The 17121-nt window shown below is 35.6% G+C and overlaps 1 protein-coding gene across 7 annotated transcripts in view; it reads left to right on the forward strand.

Moving 5' to 3' along the window:
- RYR2 (ryanodine receptor 2) overlaps window positions 1-14967 on the forward strand; it is a 429918-nt gene extending 414951 nt beyond the window's left edge. For 6 of the 7 annotated variants that reach the window (XM_075748765.1, XM_075748768.1, XM_075748767.1 and 3 more), the window contains 8 exons: window positions 1290-1350; window positions 2723-2869; window positions 4696-4830; window positions 7135-7291; window positions 9799-9863; window positions 11131-11231; window positions 12764-12815; window positions 13663-14967. In XM_075748765.1, coding sequence (XP_075604880.1) covers window positions 1290-1350; window positions 2723-2869; window positions 4696-4830; window positions 7135-7291; window positions 9799-9863; window positions 11131-11231; window positions 12764-12815; window positions 13663-13758 — 814 coding nt within the window. In that variant the 3' untranslated portion in view covers window positions 13759-14967. The remainder of the gene's footprint in view (window positions 1-1289; window positions 1351-2722; window positions 2870-4695; window positions 4831-7134; window positions 7292-9798; window positions 9864-11130; window positions 11232-12763; window positions 12816-13662) is intronic. The other variant, XM_075748772.1, reaches the window with a different exon arrangement.
- Window positions 14968-17121: the final 2154 nt, after the last annotated feature.

Below are 17121 nucleotides of genomic sequence, written 5' to 3' on the forward strand. Positions count from 1 at the left end.
AACAGTTTGGGGACCTTTGAGACTAGCATGAGTCTAATAATTTCTTTCAAGATATGAATGGGAATTTTGTTATGGATGCATCTTTCCATCCTTGTAAACTTGAAAGCCTGTTAGAAAAAAAAACCAAAACAAACCAACAAAACCCAACAACCTGCAGCTTTTATTTCTCTAGTGTATGTATATAGTTTGTTTGTTATACAAATATCATCCCTGCGATCCTAATCAGACAATAAATGTCACCCAGTGACTATGGCCTGAGTCACCATGGAAGAAACTCAGGTGAAACCTTAGGCTTTGTTTTCTACAGAGTTGTGTCTGCCATGAAGCAAAACCAATTGCTGACCGTGCCATCAATGTGCCTAATAAACTGTGATCAACTCTCATTCTTTAAAAAAGTGTCATGCCACCTTATGAGAAGTTTTAGATTTGTTAACCAAATAATTTGTTGCCTTTGCATAGGTAAAAAAAAACAACAAATGAAATGGTGTATATATATCTATATATAAAATATAACAAAGCAACAAAACCTTTGTAAGAAACTGGGAGCCCAGACCTGGACCCAGCACTCCAGGTGTGGCCTTACCCATGCTGGGTTAGAGGGGAAGGATCATCTCCCTCGACCTGCTGGCAGCGCTCCACCTCATGGAGCAAGGGGTGCCATTTGCTGCCTTTGCAGTGAGGCTGCATTGCTGGCTTATGCTCAACTTGCAGTCCACCAAGAACTGCAGGTCCTTTTCTGCAAAAGCTTTTAATACACATTTCTCTTTCATTCACATTTATTCCTGATATCTGTGGGAAAAACAAAGGACACAAACTGAGATTCATTTCACTTCACTTTGTCTTTAATGTCATCTAATTGTATCACCCAAGGTATGCTATCATAACTAATAGTCATTTTGGGGTGCAAATTTTCTGACCTTAGACGGGTTGATTAAAAAAAAAAAAAAAGAAAAAAAAAAGAAAAAGGAAAATCTCTTCTCCATGGATTATAAAGACAGTTCATTTCACTTGAATGTATGTGATAACATTGTAGACATTGATCAGCATTAGGTCTGATGAATCCAAACCAGTATTTATTAATTTTTTTCTACTTTTTTTTTTTTTTGGACAGGTCCATTCCAGAGTAAAAGTGTGAATTAGAACAAGGTTCTGATGTATTTCAGCTTTTGGAGAAATGGATCAGCTGTTGCCTCCTGTGTTTATGTGACAATATACTTCCTACAGATTGTGTTGCATATTTTCCTATTGTGTTTTGATGTAAAATGCAATTTATTTATTTATTTTTACAGGCTAAATTCCATTGATGTGAAGTATCAGATGTGGAAATTAGGAGTTGTTTTCACTGATAATGTAAGTTTCTCTCTCTCTCTCTCTCTCTCTCTCTCTTTCTCTGTATATATTCACCTTCTAAAAAACAATATACACTTGTTAACCCAAAGTGCTTCAAAGGGAGATATGAAATACTCTAGATTATCTTTAATTTACTACATAGTTGAAGAAAATCTTGGAAGCTTAAAAAGACGTTGCTGAAATCTTTTCCCAGTTACATAGGTATTAGTCTACAGAAACTCAGTCAATTCCCGCCCCCCTTCTGATGTGCTCTATTCAGGAGCAATAAGCAAGCACTGCGCTCTAGAATTAGAAAACTGACTATATAAATTCTAATTGCCATTTTTCATATTGTTCATAAACTTTATGAACACTTGAATATTCCTGGAGCACAGTCAGATGGGTATAGTTAATGTATGTGGAATTGCTAAAATTTGTATTACTGAAACTCGTAATAGGATGTGACACAGAATGAGACTGATGATTTTAATAATTTGAAAAAATGAATCTTTAAATTCGCAAAAAAAAAGAATGATAAATAAGATTGTCTGTTAAAATACCTTGCAGTTTAAGAAGTCCCTCATCATATGATTATTAAGAGCCTTATGATTATCGCTTGCCTAACTCAGCTTATTTTACTGGTGGAAAAAAATTATTGGGGAACAAACAATTCTGGAACTAGAACTGCCAGAGAGTGAAAGTGTAATCTGCCTTTATTCAAGAGGAATGGAACAATAAGTCTCCAGATCTACAGAGAGCATGATCTATAAAGAGTAAAAATTTGTTCAGGATTAGGTTTTTTGTAAGGGAGCAGACTGTAATTTCTCTTATAAATATCTACTTGTCTCTAAGTCCGATAAAAAGTAAATGATAGGGGAAAATATGAAATTAACATTTGTTGTAATAGTTAGTAAACTACTTAAATAATACTTGTATGTTAAAATAGTAGTTTTAGTTGTTTGAATTAATTGTAAAAGTAATTTTGTTGCCTGCAGAGTCCTTTAATTTGTCATTAACAATGTTACAACTTTAATATTTTAATGTAATTATTCAGAAAGTAATAAACAAAAAAATCATTTAAAACAAAAAAACTTTTAACATTAGAAACATTAACAAATAAGGGTTCAGGAATTTCAAAATTAATTTTTATAAATTAAAATTTAGAATATGTCAATTTTGACAATGTCTTGTGAACTCTGTATTTGCTCATTTAATATTTTTGCACAAAGAGAAAATTCTCAAAGATCTCTAGTAAAATTCTACGTAAAAAAAAAATAGTTTTCTATTTAAAGAAAAGCACATTCAAGCAATTTCTACCTTTCCTTAGTATTGGATTAAATTAAAGATAATAGCCAGGAGATTTATTTTGTGATGTACTTGTTTTTTCTGTTAGTCTTTTCTTTACCTAGCGTGGTACATGACCATGTCAGTCCTTGGCCATTACAACAATTTTTTCTTTGCTGCTCATCTCCTTGACATTGCAATGGGATTCAAGACATTGCGAACTATCCTGTCATCAGTGACCCACAATGGCAAACAGGTATCTCTTTTCACCTTTTTTACTTAAGAGTTCATAGGAAAGATCACGTCATGACTTAATTCAGCTGCTCTGCAAATTGGCAACAGAATTGTTCTTTCATCATGAAGTTTAGAACTTGGATGAATGGGGAAACTAGCCAATGGGATTTATAAGCATGAGAAAATGGGACTAGGTTGTATGGCAGTCTCTGTTAAGAGCAACTATGTCATACAGTTGCTGTTTAAATTTTTTTCAAGATTCATCTAAAGAAAGATCCAGTTGAGTCATAGTTACTCTGTTAGAGGACTGTTTGAGAACCTCAGCTCTTTTTAAAGATTTTAAGAAATCTTTTCTTAAAGAAGCTATAAAGTCTGAAATTGCATTTCTGATTTAAGTAAAGAAAATAACAGGCTTTTCATCTACTGAGATCTGTTGTAGGAATGCCATTTAATGTAACCTGAGACTTAGTGTTCCTCAAGACTGATGGCCTTCCTACTTCAAAAAGCCATCCTTGGTTTGCTTAGATCTTCCAGCAAGGCAGCTAATATAAATCTTATTCAAGTGGGCTGGGACTGGTAACATAAAAGTCTTCTCTGTTGTGTATACTTACGTGCTGTTGTAGTACGATGGAACTTCAGTTCTGACTTTGTACAATATAGATGCTTTAGAAGTCAGGTGGCAAGGGCCATTTCGAAATTTATCAGTAGCAAGTTATTTTTCAGGTTTGTTTTTCTTTGTTTGTTTGGGTTTTTTTCTCTTTTGTTTTAAGCAGTTTGATACTAGAGAAATATAAAATTATTAGCAATGATTTTTCATAAATGCAAAGGGTGATTGATTTAATTTAATTCTGCCTTCAAATGTACTGTCCTTGTCAACATATTTTAAGAAGTAATACACATTTAAATGCACACAGTTTATATTTCAAAATAGCTAGTGAAGTGCATGACACATAGAAGACTCTTAAGTATGAACTCACCTTGTCAAACTGTTATTTGTTCTAATGTATGTGGTAAACTTAAGTATAATTTGTGGAACAAAAATTGTGTCTTGAAAAGTTACAGAAATCAACATACTGCATTCTTTGCCCTTTGAAGTACAGAATTTCTTAAATTCTTAATTCTGATTTCTTAAAAGAAAAAAAAATGAGTCTGCACTTAAAAAAAAGTGAAGTATCCTGCCTTTTAAAAATAGTCCTGAAGTTTTAGCAAATTACTTATGATAAGGAAATTTTTAGGTCTGGCAGCTATGCAAGTGAAATATCAATTTGCAGGACATTGCAGTTCTCTTCCAGCTGCTTTCCATAAAGCTCAAGGCAAAATTTTAGTGATGCTACGGTTGAGCAGTGGCATATTTGTTCCTGCTTCTCTGAGGTAGATATTAAAATATTAGGAACAGTTTGTTTTATGTGTGATTTCATAGATGTAAACAAAACTGTTTTGGTATTAGTAGAAATACTGTGTTGCAATTATATAATAGGTGATATTAGTAGTACTTTTACTATCAGGTAGTAAACTTTCAGATATTTTTGATCGTGTGGGGTTTATATGATTCTAATGGATTGTTTGCTTGTGTATGTATCCACTAGATTTTCTAAGATTTGTCTCTGTGTTTCTGAAGCATAGTTTTCCTTCAAAATAAAACAGGTGAAATGCACAATCTTTGCATGAAAATATGCAGTTATATTACCAAATATTACAAAGATATGCAAAGAGACAGAAAAAGTAAAGAAAGTTTTCCTTCTGCTAGTACATATAGATTATTGTTACTTTCCTTCTCTTTTTGCAAAGAAAATTATATAGCATAATTCTATGGTGGTGTTATATCCACTCAATAATTTTGTCTTCCAGCTTGTCTTAACAGTGGGATTACTGGCAGTAGTAGTATACTTGTATACAGTAGTGGCATTCAATTTTTTCCGCAAGTTCTACAACAAGAGTGAAGATGGTGATATGCCGGACATGAAATGTGATGATATGTTAACAGTGAGTCTTATTTTGCTTTCTGAATTCTTTCTTAAACTTCTTGTAATTCCTGTTCATACAGTTGTATCATTAGCCAGCAACAGGAAGGACTATAAATTGAAGGCAAAGGAATAAATATAATGAACATGTATGTCTAACAACTATATATACCCTGTGTATGTTAAACACATCTATAAATGAATAGAAAAAATATGATGGTATTCTTTGCTATAGTGTCTCAAAAATGAAAAACAACTACAAGCTGTGAAGCTGAGCCAAGTCAGTTCAAGGGCAGTACTTCTGAATCTTGATGGCTCTACAGGCCATTCAGGAGGAGAGTCAGTTATAGGCAAGGACTTTCCTAAGTAATTTAGGTACTGAAATGCTTGTTTAAGCTTGGAAATCCATCAGTTTCTTTTAGCATGAATTGCCATGATTATCTTCAACTGGCAAATCTGTTGCTGAAATCTCTCCTGTGCTCAGAACCACTGAAAATTATTTTGCTCTTACTGAGACAGTGTCAGGCTTTGCGGTTGTGAACGGTAGGTAGAGCTTAAATCACAAAGAATTTCTAAGATGCGTTGCTGTTAATATCCTTCTAAAAGTAATCATGTACAACAAAGTTAAATATATTTCAGTATGTTATGCAATATGAATAACTTCTAGGGAACTGACACCATTTAAAAGCCCAATTATTAGATCTACTGTGGAGGCAGACTAGTATGTCTGTATTTTTGTCCAGTTTGGGACATTCAGTACAAGAAAGATGTTGATAAACTGGAGCATAAATCAGTGAAGGGCTGTTAAATTGTCAGGTGCTTAAGCACTTGCCCTGGGAGGAGAGGCTCAGAGAATTGGACTTGTTGGGCCTGCAGAAGAGAAAGCTTCAGGGTGCAGTGGAGTGTAAAGGCAGCTCCCCAGTGCCTGCAGAGAAGTTATTGGGAAGACAAATCCAGGCTCTTTACAGCAATGCGTGGCAGGAGACCATGAACATAAAGTGGAAAAAGGTGTTCTGACTGAGGAGAGCCAAGCAGTGGATCAGGTTGCGCAGAGAGGTTGTGCAGTCTCCATCCTTAGGAGGTTGTAATGGCCTGACTGGGTAAAGCCCAGAGCAACTTTGAGCTTACAGTGAACCCTGCTTGGAGCAGGATTTCAACCAGAGACCTCCCAAAGTCCCTTCTGATCTGACCTGCTCTGTAATTCTCTGAAAATACACTTACAAAAAGGCTATAATATTGTACAGGAACGAGTTAGAATAACATGTGACATGCTATAAAATCAGGATTGTCTTTTGTAAAAGCTGTAAGACTTGCAATGTGATGTTAAAAAGAAAAAATAAAGAAAAAAGAAAAGTACAGAGAATATATTTTTATTTTTAGAAATAGAAAAATAACTTAAAACTTTTTAGATAATTAACACTACATTCACTTATTAAATTAATGATTGACTTTCAATGGTGAAATAAAAGCTATCTCTAAAAATCGTTACGTTTTTCAGCCATTGGTCACTCCATTGTGTGTTACTGTATCAATTTCTTACATAAAGGATTTTGGGGGTAAGTGTGGCATAGAAATACAAGAATGGCTGTTTTGTATGGTTAGGTTTTAGGAGTTAGTTATTGTTATTGTCATCACTACATTTTGATAGAGAGTGAGAAATCTGGACCTGTAGCTTGAAAAGCTCCTTAAAGAAAAAGAACCAGTCCCCCACTCCAGACCTCTGAGAGTGATATCAGAATTTTCTATTAAATTATAGCATGATAAACTGGAAATTTTTCATTGTCAGTATCCCACATAACTATACCGGGAGACCTATTATACTACTTTTCAGATCATAGTTTCACGGTATTAGTCTCAGTTTTTTTCCATCATTAGCCTGTCCTCTGCACAAACATTCTCAAAAGGTGTTGGTTGGTTGGTTGGTTGAGGTTTTCTTTTAATTTGTGTTTAAAACACCAAAGATGGGGAGTCATTCAATTTTGAGCTAGGAAAATGGAAGAGGAGGTGGCTGCGGTGGTAATGGTATTTCCTATTTGCACATTACTGAAACTATTGTCATATGCTGCTGGACTTAAGGTAGTTGAATCTTTGATCTTTTTGAACTGCTACATAATGACAGAACATGAAATACTGCAGCTTCAGCTGCACAGCAGCATTTCACCTCCCTCAAAAGTGTACATAACCTCAAAGGGGAGAAAAAAATAACTTGACATAGTGTAGTTGCTTGACCATAGACCAGTTCTGACAGTTACTGAATTTACAACATTAGATATTTTTACTTTTAGCTGCAGACAAACTTTGTTTCACTTTGTTTTGTGTTTTCTAGTGCTACATGTTTCACATGTATGTTGGAGTACGGGCAGGTGGAGGCATTGGTGACGAAATAGAGGATCCAGCAGGAGATGAATATGAAATCTACCGGATTATCTTTGACATCACTTTCTTCTTCTTTGTGATTGTTATCCTGCTTGCAATTATTCAAGGTATATGCTTGTAACCCATGGTGAGACTGAAAGCCTTATTTAGCAGTACAAAGATCTTAGTGCTATGGTAGTCACACACCTAAGATTCAACCAGGACACCAGGACAGATCATGAAGCACAGATTTATATAGTAAATCACACCCAGCTGGCTTTTATCCTAGTGTCTGTAAAATCAACAGCCTCTAACTGCATCAGTGGAAACTAAAAAACCCTCTTTGCTGTGAGAATACTGGTGTCACTACAGTTTCTATCTTCTCATTGCCCTTTCTAAAAGCCTCCTGTAAATGATCAGTAAGAGAAGTAATTAGAAATCTTGTGGCATACCTTAAAACTGTCTTTCAGTATAACTCACCCTTTGTGAGCTTATGTAGACAAAATCAGTAGCGGATGCTGTCAGTATTCCCCCTGCCAGAATCTAATGTTCTTGACTGTCTGGCAATTCTTCAGATTGGTGGTAGTGGTGTGAAAATTGGAACATAGCTTTAAGAGATTTAATCTTTTCTTACATAAAAACCTCTTTTTGATGTGATGCCTCCTCACTTGAACAATGTCAGAGTAAACGAAAGTGCTTGGTATGAAATAGCTTTAGTATATCCTGGTTACTGACAATGGAAAATCAGCTGCCATCAGGTTAGCTTCTGAATTTGAGTGAAACTATTTGACTGATAGTGTGGCTGACTGTTGTAATCTGGATAGTGGATACTGAAATTTGGGAAGTCAGTCTTTTTTCTATTATGTTTGTATTAATGATATTGAATGTTATTACATAAAGTACTTAAAACCCCCATCTGTTTACATATCATACCTTCAAAAGATTTTCAAGAATGCCCTGAAGATCATCTGTTATTAAAGTCTGCACAAATTAACAGAAGTATATTCTTGATTTTGGAAAAAACACGTAATGATTTTTGCTAGGTCCGGTTGCTGCTACAAATAGTGATACCTTATTGCTTTCTGTCAGCTCACAGTTAGCTAACTTATGATGATTTTGGCGGCAGTAAGGATGCTTTCTAACTTCCTACAAGGAAGTTTAGAAGGTGACTCTGAGCTTGTGGAAAATTGTTTATACCTCTGACTCAAGCAGCAAGTTTTCTGAAGGGCTTGGGGAGGGTGCAAAATCTCATATGAGGTAGCATATCTCACACTGTTTGTTTCTTCGTTTTTTGAGTGGCTGAAGAGGTATTGGTCAATAGTCAGCTGAATATGAGCCAGCAGTGTGCTCAGGTGGCCAAGAACGCCAACAGCATCCTGGCTTGTATCAGAAATAGTGTGGCCATCAGGACTAGGGAAGTGATTGTTCCCCTGTACACAGCACTGGTGAGGCCGCACCTTGAATACTGTGTTCAGTTTTGGACCCCTCACTGCAAGAAAGACATTGAGGTCCTGGAGCATGTTGAAAGAAGAACAACAAAACTGACGAAGGGTCTAGAGCCCAAGTCTTATAAGGAACGACTGAGGGAACTGGGGTTGTTTAGCCTGGAGAAAAGCAAGCTGAGAGGGAGACCTTATCTCTGTCTACAACTACCTGAAAGGAGGGTGTAACAAGGTGGGTGTTGGTCTCTTCTCCCAAGTAACAAGCAATAAGACAAGAGGTAGTGGCCTCAAGTTGCACCAGGGGAGGTTTAGATTGGATATTAGGAAAAATTTCTTCACTGAAAGGGTTGTCAAGCGTTGAATGAATGTCAAGCACAATCACATGAACAGGCTGCCCAGGGAAGTGGTGGAGTCACCATTCCTGGAGGTATTTAAAAGATGCATATATGTGGTGCTTAGAGACACGGTTTAGTGGTTGGACTTGGCAGTGCTAGGTTACGGTTGGACTTGATGATCTTAAAGGTCTTTTCCAACCTAAACAATTCTATGATTCTCATCTGTTATTCATCAGTTTTACAGCCCAGTAGTGTCAATAATGATTGTGGAGTTAGTCCTTATTTGTATTGGTGTAAGCAAAGGGAAAATCATAAAGAATTTATAATCTGAGCCATAGAGCCTGTGTGTTTTTTCTTCTTCTTTCTGTATCTCCCTGAAATGACCTCTTCTGTAGAGCTCTGACAGTAGAACCTTGTACTACATGACAACCATAATGAGAGAGGATGCACAGAGCTCTGGGCCTCTCGGCATTTTCTGTGCAATAAATCCCTGAACTCTGTTAAACATACAGTAGTATTCTTTCTGTAGTAAAGCCTCCATCACTGTAAAACCACATGCTTCTTCATGTACTGAGTCAGGATTAGAACACTGTGAATAAAACCAAAGTCTGCTTGTCCCATTTTATAATTCCAAATGGTACTGCCAGCTGTGTTACTGGTAGCCATTTTCTTTGACTTGCTTATTTTTCTTCGTGTATTGAGTTGTTTTTGTGGTCTTTGGAATATATATTGGCTTGTATTATTTATGCACAAGATTCTCGTTTAATATTCTTTGTCAGAGTTATCCTTGGATTTCCAAATATTTGTTGTCACAGTTCTGTTCTTGAACATTAACTATCATTTTAACTTAAACCCTAGGTTTAATTATTGATGCTTTTGGTGAGTTGAGAGATCAGCAAGAGCAAGTTAAGGAAGACATGGAGGTAAGAACATCCATTTGCTGAACCATACCCTATTTTCAGGTTTCATGAATATCTGTTTTCAATCAAAATGTGATCTAGCTAGTGGATAGTTTTTTAAACTAAGAGGAAAATACAGTTTTGTACACGGTCCAATATCATACAATGTCTTGGATGAGATTCTACTCTCGCATCTCAGTTCATTAGGTGGAAATAATAACTGAGATTATTTTTTTATTGACTTTCTTTGTATCTATTAAAATATAAGAATTTACTTAAGTAGTTCTGTTAGTACCCAATAAAATTATTTTTAGTCAATTTTATGAAGAGAAGACTGCTACCATCCAGATTCTGAATAACATTTACCAGTCTTTGCCGCCTCCTGTGAAAGAGTTATGCTATGTTTGACAGGTGCTAGATGCTTCCTTGCATATGTCTCTGCATGAGGGACAAACCCAGGCTGTCTAAACTGATATTCTGCTCTAAGCATATTTTACATTTGTTCACCAATTCCTATTATGGATTTTTTTTAATACCTACAGATCAATTGTGGCCAATTTTTTTTCTGTCAGTGATAAGTTAACAAAAATTCAGACAAAATTTTCTCATGACTTTTCAAAGTTCACACTACTCCCTGTATCTTCAGTTTTGTAAGCAAGAAAAATCTTTGCACATTGCTGTATATTATAATGAATTACATGCCTGTGGCTATTTAAGTCTGTTGGATCTTCAGATTAGAGGTTTCTAACACAAGATGTTAATACAGTTATGTTACAGTTCATCTCAGCTGTAATTTCTACTACCTGTACTTGGCTTTCTGTTCTTTCATTTAAGTATGACTATGAGCACTCAGAAAAGTGTTGCAAATCTACTGTGTTTTGTAATCTAAATTTCAAGCATATTCAGTTTCGGCAGAACAAGCACAACAGGCATTGAGGTAAATATTGCCATATGTTACAGTGAGTGCTATTTACAGTGTTAAAAGGAAAAAAAATCAGCTTTGACCATTGTATGCCATTCTTCCTCCTGATACCTGTTCACTTACAGCTGTCAAAGATTTATGGGTTTTTTTAAACAGTAAGAAGCTGTTCTGATGGCAGTGAAATAGCTATTCAGTGGTTTTGGCTGAGGTATCCAGTCGCAATCATTAAAAGAAAAGCCTTTCTGTTCAGCATATATTATACATGATGCATTGCCATTTTCAAGAAAATTGTTACATTTTTATTGGCCTGTTCTTAAAGGGGAGCAGAGTTATATATAGTGTTGAAGTGCTCTGTATTCTTTCTTTTAGACAAAGTGCTTTATCTGTGGAATAGGAAATGACTACTTTGATACAGTGCCCCATGGCTTTGAAACACACACGCTACAGGAGCACAACTTGGCCAATTATTTGTGAGTACAGTAAAAATGAACTCCTTACTAACTCATGACCCTTGCAGCCTCTGCAAGTACCTGATTAGCTCTCTTACATAAGTAAGAGTCAGTACTGTTTGGCTTTGATGTGCACTCACACTGGCTGAATATATCATTCTGTGGCAATGGGAGCAAGGAATGACCAAACTTCATTACCTTGTTTCCAGCTTGGTTGTGACACACAAAGTTTGTATGAGCTCGGAGATGGAAACCAGAAACTTAGTATGTGGTTGTGGAGGCATTGTAAAATTGAATGTGTTGTATAAGGTACAGAGGAACAGTATGACATGGCCTGGAGACTAATGGAGAGAGAGGACAAGCAAAGGAGTGAGGCAAAAGAGGGAAAACTTACATTGGACAAAATATTTTGAGCGTAGTGCTGAGGCTGACTAAAAGAACCTGGGACAAAGGGAGGTAGGGGAACTGGAACGAGGAGCTAGAGCAGGGAGGGATCAGACCAAGGGCATCAGGTCCACCTGTGGAAAATCCAAGCAGAGCATCAGTGACCACTAAACTCAGTCTTTTTAAATCTGGAAAGAAAACCATTTATCAGGTCCACAATCACTGTATCATACTGTTCCTCTCCTGTCAAATACCTATGAAAATCTAGTGCCAAAGTGTATTTTATACTCATGCTGTCAGTATGAAGCAATGGATGGATTGTGACTTTGTGTCTGTAAACTAGCACTGTCTGTGCACAAAATGATGAGACTGTAAGGTCAAACATCCCTACGAAGAACTTTCACCTGAAAAACAGCTGGTACAAACAAAATACATTAAAAGCACCATCATGTGGGATTTTGTTCCTGCCTACAAAGTACTACACAAATAATATACTATAGCATGCTTACTCTAAGTGCATCATCCTAAGGAAATGTTTTTTGATATTTTTGTGCATGATAATATTTTATATTTTTACATATGTTTGGAGAGAATGTCTATTATGAGTGAAATTTTGAAATCATCACCTAATGTCTGTCAAATATCTCAAACCCCAAAGACTAATGTATTTTTAAAATTACAAGTTCTTTTCTGCTCATGTTGATCTCGACTTACATACACTAGTAAAATATTCCTGACCTATATTATCAATAAGAGAAATCTTTTAATCATCTTCAACATTTCTTATTCATTGCAGGCAGGGGAAAAATAGAGTTCCAATGACTATTCTTTGTCTGCTTCCCATTTGGTGTTCGTTGGCAAGAAAATGTCAATTATAATTTTCAGATTAGAAAGCTTTGAAAAAAATCTTCATTTGAACTGAGTTGCTATTTACTGTAAATCAAACTGAATCTCTTGCAATTTAGCATACTGTTCATTGAACAATGAGTGTCAGCAGTGTCAGGAAAGTATATTTAATGTGTCTGGGAATATTATCATAAACAGAACTCTGGAACTTGTAAATCCATGAACAGCTTTATCACTGTACATGCTGAAAAATATCCATCCCTCTGTGGGTTGCCTAATGTTTCCAAATATTGTATTCATAATACCTGTTTCTTTGCTTGTAGGTTTTTTCTGATGTATCTTATTAACAAAGATGAAACAGAGCATACAGGACAGGTAGGTCAAACAACTCTGAATGTGAACAGTTACTAAATAAGACTGATTCAAAAATACAAATAATTCAAGCTTGGCAAAACTAAGAGTATTCTAACGAATAGCTCCCTATATGGTATGTAACTTAATTCTCATTCTTCTAAACAATTCTTAGAACTTTGGTTGCTTAATGTTAGATTGAGTATCAATTCTGTAGTACTTCCTATTCCTATGTTGCTATCTGACCTATTATTCTTAAATTTCTACTTCTGCAAAATAAAAATACAGGCTATAAACAGAAATAACGAGAAACAGAACATTTAAGCATCTTGTGAAATCAGCACTCTTCATTTCTTCCTGTTGAATATTTTTTAATAGTCTTTGTCATTTATCATTATCTATATATAATCTTTTATGTCTACATTCCTGGGTAAGTCCATACAAAAGAACTTGAGCGTATATTTAAAATGAAGCCTGTGAGAGCAGGTGTTGTGTGTAGGCATGTTTTGAAATGACCGATGCAGAAATTCAGTCAAATTTCTATGACAGAAAATATTCTGCTTACCTTGGTATTTGTCTCATGATCAGCTTTAACTGAGCTTTACAGTGCTCCTGGATGTGCAATAAGAACTAAACTACCTGATACTCTTCTGTGTGTTTCTCTAATGCTTTTTGACTAGGTGACAGAAAAATCTAAAAGCTACTCTAAAGTGATCAAAATCGTTAACATGATTTTGTAGATTGATATACAACAACCTGATATGCACAGAATCAAAAAGTGAAGCAGTATATAAATAAAAGAGAAAAAAAAAAAAGTCATGGTAGGTGCTTTCTCATTGAATCAAGTTAAATTATTTAAATTGTGTTTCAGGAATCCTATGTATGGAAAATGTATCAAGAACGATGCTGGGAGTTTTTCCCTGCTGGTGACTGCTTCCGAAAACAATATGAAGACCAGCTCAACTAAGCAGAGATGAGCATTTCCGGATGAAAATATGTCCATGTGTTTCCCAACTCTTTTGGGAATGTCCAAGAGATTTCTTAAATCCCCAAAGCTGTGTGCTTTTTGGAGCACCGAAGCTCTGTTTTTAATGACCCAACTGCGCTTTTATTTTCTTGTGTATTTGCTTTGAGAACACTGGAGTAAAGAACAATGAAAAGCAAGAGTAACTCTGGAAAACAAACCAACCACTTGCACACACAAAAGATATCCCTATACATAACATGCACACATAAGAAGAGACTTGAGACAGCTTATTTCTGAAACTGCCAGATGATGCCCTTGTCTATAAGATCACACATGGGGTGACATGGTAGCAACACTCATTCGATCTGTTTATTTCATCATCCTGGAAGGAACTATATGTAGTTCGCAGAGCACTGTAAAAGATTGTTGTGGACACTAAGTTGTGGGGAAATAGTGCCTTACTATATGTGGGTTGAGCTATGCAGAAGATGAGTGCATGATGACATCTTTTTTTTTTTTTCTTTATGTCTTCTCTTTCTTCCAAGTTAATATTTATTTTGTGGTTTTGGTGGGTTTGGGAGGAAGGGATTTGATTGTGCACATCTTTTTAATAAGACTGGAGTGTCTCAGGACAAGATTAGGTTATTCTCATCGAGTTCATTTCACATTTACCTTCCTCTTTGGCTTTTGCTCTTATTTTGGTAATGCTCTGATACAACACTGCAACTTTATGAAATCTTTGTATGAAAACAAGACGACTGCAAAAAACACTTTAACAAGAAATGTTTCATTGCATGTTTATTATGCAAGTTTAAAACAATCAAAAAAACAACCTTCAGAAGCAAGTTGATCAACATGAAAAAACATTCACAATAATTATATCCATAGTAATAAAGTGTTGTGGGCTTTATTGTACATCTGGAACAAGTGTCATCAGCCAACAATGTATATGTTATGAATTTGACAATAGTTTTGGTTTCTTTTCTTTTTTTTTTTTTTCCTTTCATTTCTGCCACCTGTGATCAATAGTGAAGTTGAAGATTTTCTTGTTAAATTATTTTTTAAAAGCAAAGCTGAAGCAATATTCATTCAGGGACTCCATCAGTTGCATCATGAAACACCAATGATGTGTACATCACTCCATTTTGAGTCCTTTTCAATTGTAATGCCAGTCTTTACAAATAAAAAGAGAGATTCAGAATGGAAACACGCTGGTTTTGGTAGCATTTGAGGTCTTTGTTATGGAGTCTTTTTATTAATCCCTGAATTAATTACACCCACTTCAAAACAGGATTAAGCCATTGTTTCCTTTTAATGAAATTTTTTGGTTTAGTTTTTGTTTTTTCTCCCAGACTTCTTGCTATTCTGTTCCTCTACCTCATTTCTTTACAGGCCACAGTTTTGTCATAAAATAAATTGACCATATCAATATTCAGTTATAACTAAGAAAAATTATAACCTAAGAAATAATCCTTTAAAAATACTAATTCTGTATTCTTACAAAACAGGTTTTCCAGTTCAGCAGATTGTGAATATTGCTACTCTGCAATTGGGATCTTGATGAGGGTTCTGGTAAAGTTCTCTCAAATGCCACAATAATTGAGGCCAGAGGCTGAGCAGGCTGGTGATGGTGGGAGGGGCAGGTACAGCAGCTACAATGCGTATTCAGGTTTTCAACCACCCCTATCCAGTTTGGAGTATTAATACCAGCTTTGTTTCCTCCCTATTTTCCACATAAACGCCACAAAACACTTTTAACCAGTCTTTCTGGGGATTTGCATATAAGATTTAGAAATGAGGCATTGCAATGGTGTTCCTTTTTGGGTATACAACATGAGAATAATTGTTGTTTGACACACAGGCACACACATTATTTTGATTTTTCACATTTTGTTGAGAAATATGTAGCTAATGATTCTGACTGATATTTCAAGATCCCTTTGTCTTGAAAACAAATTCAAATGAACTTTGTAGGCAAATACCAGAATAAAAGTGACTTGTTTCATTAACATCAACTTCCATGTCACAAAGCTTCTGGGGCATCCTTGCTGTTGAATCCAGTATGCTGTTTAACAAAAATACGTGAAGCCACAATTAAACACTGGAGTCTTTCAGGATGAGACCTACTGATTATATGGTGATGCAAAAAGTTTGTTTTTAAATGTGAAAAAAATCTTCATTTATTAAATTAATTATAGCTTTCACAGAAACAAATTCCTACCGCTAAGAACTGGTCCATGAGAGTCTGCAAGATTAGAGTTCACTCCTGAAAAAGGATGGGAACTGGCTTTGGCCGACCTTCAGAGCCTGGTCCTGCTTCCTCTCTGCAATGGCTGTAGACTTTGAGTCCCTGAAACCTGGCATTTCCCGTTTCGTTCAGTGCATGACACTTGCCACTGAGAGGCTTTTTCTTAACACTTGACACATCTAATTCAAGAAAAGAAGCTCACTTTGAAATTAAAAATAAGAGTACATGTCATAGGAGATTGATTTATTTTAAAAGCATGCGTTTCCTGTGGCTCGTACGATTTCTGAGACTAATGACTTTTAACAGGATAATATTATTCAGGCAGGCCACAAACTACATGATACAGACTGTGGTGTCCAATTTAATACCATTTAATTTGTTTTAGGCTTAGACAAAGTTGAAGCGAATTCTTAATTTTATTAAAAATTACTGAACTTACTGTGACAAACACTTCTTTGAATTTTTGTGTTGTAAAAGAGTCAGTAAGTTAAGCAATGTGATCATAGGAATACAGCAAACCAATGCAGACAATTCACTGCTTTAACAGTTGTATCAAAAGAAATTAACATTGACATGTGGCCTACATACTAGCACAACACACCAGAGCAAGTAAGAATATGTCACTTGAAACCTGCAGTTTTAAATCCAAGAAATTCAATTATAGTGCTTAGGCATGTGGTATTTAAGATAAGGTTATGCTTACACACAGATTTGTGTATGCTGTTTTTTTCCCCAGCTGTTGGCTGAATTTACTGGTTGCATCAATAAAACTAATTTTCAGGAGGAACTCTTGCCCTTTATTGAAGATAGCAGAGAAAGAATTGTTGCTGTTTACCTCTGAATGCCAAGAGAATTCAGAAGAGCTCTATAACTGATCCTAATGCATGCATGTTGATTTCAGCAAAGAAGCAGAGGAATGAATGAAAGCAAAGTAAGACGGAAGAGTAGTTGAGGTGTGATTCATTTGCGGAAGTTGTTACTCGTTTATATATTTTTCCACTTAGAATTGAGTTACCTAACATTTGTTACACCTTCTTCTGCTACTCTGTTCCTATGTGTTTCCCTTCCCTAAAACTTGGAAGCTTAAGCCTGTGTTTCTTACTGAGACAGTCACA

The sequence above is a fragment of the Balearica regulorum genome, chromosome 3 (genome assembly GCF_011004875.1).
Source record: "Balearica regulorum gibbericeps isolate bBalReg1 chromosome 3, bBalReg1.pri, whole genome shotgun sequence".
Lineage (NCBI taxonomy): Eukaryota > Metazoa > Chordata > Aves > Gruiformes > Gruidae > Balearica > Balearica regulorum.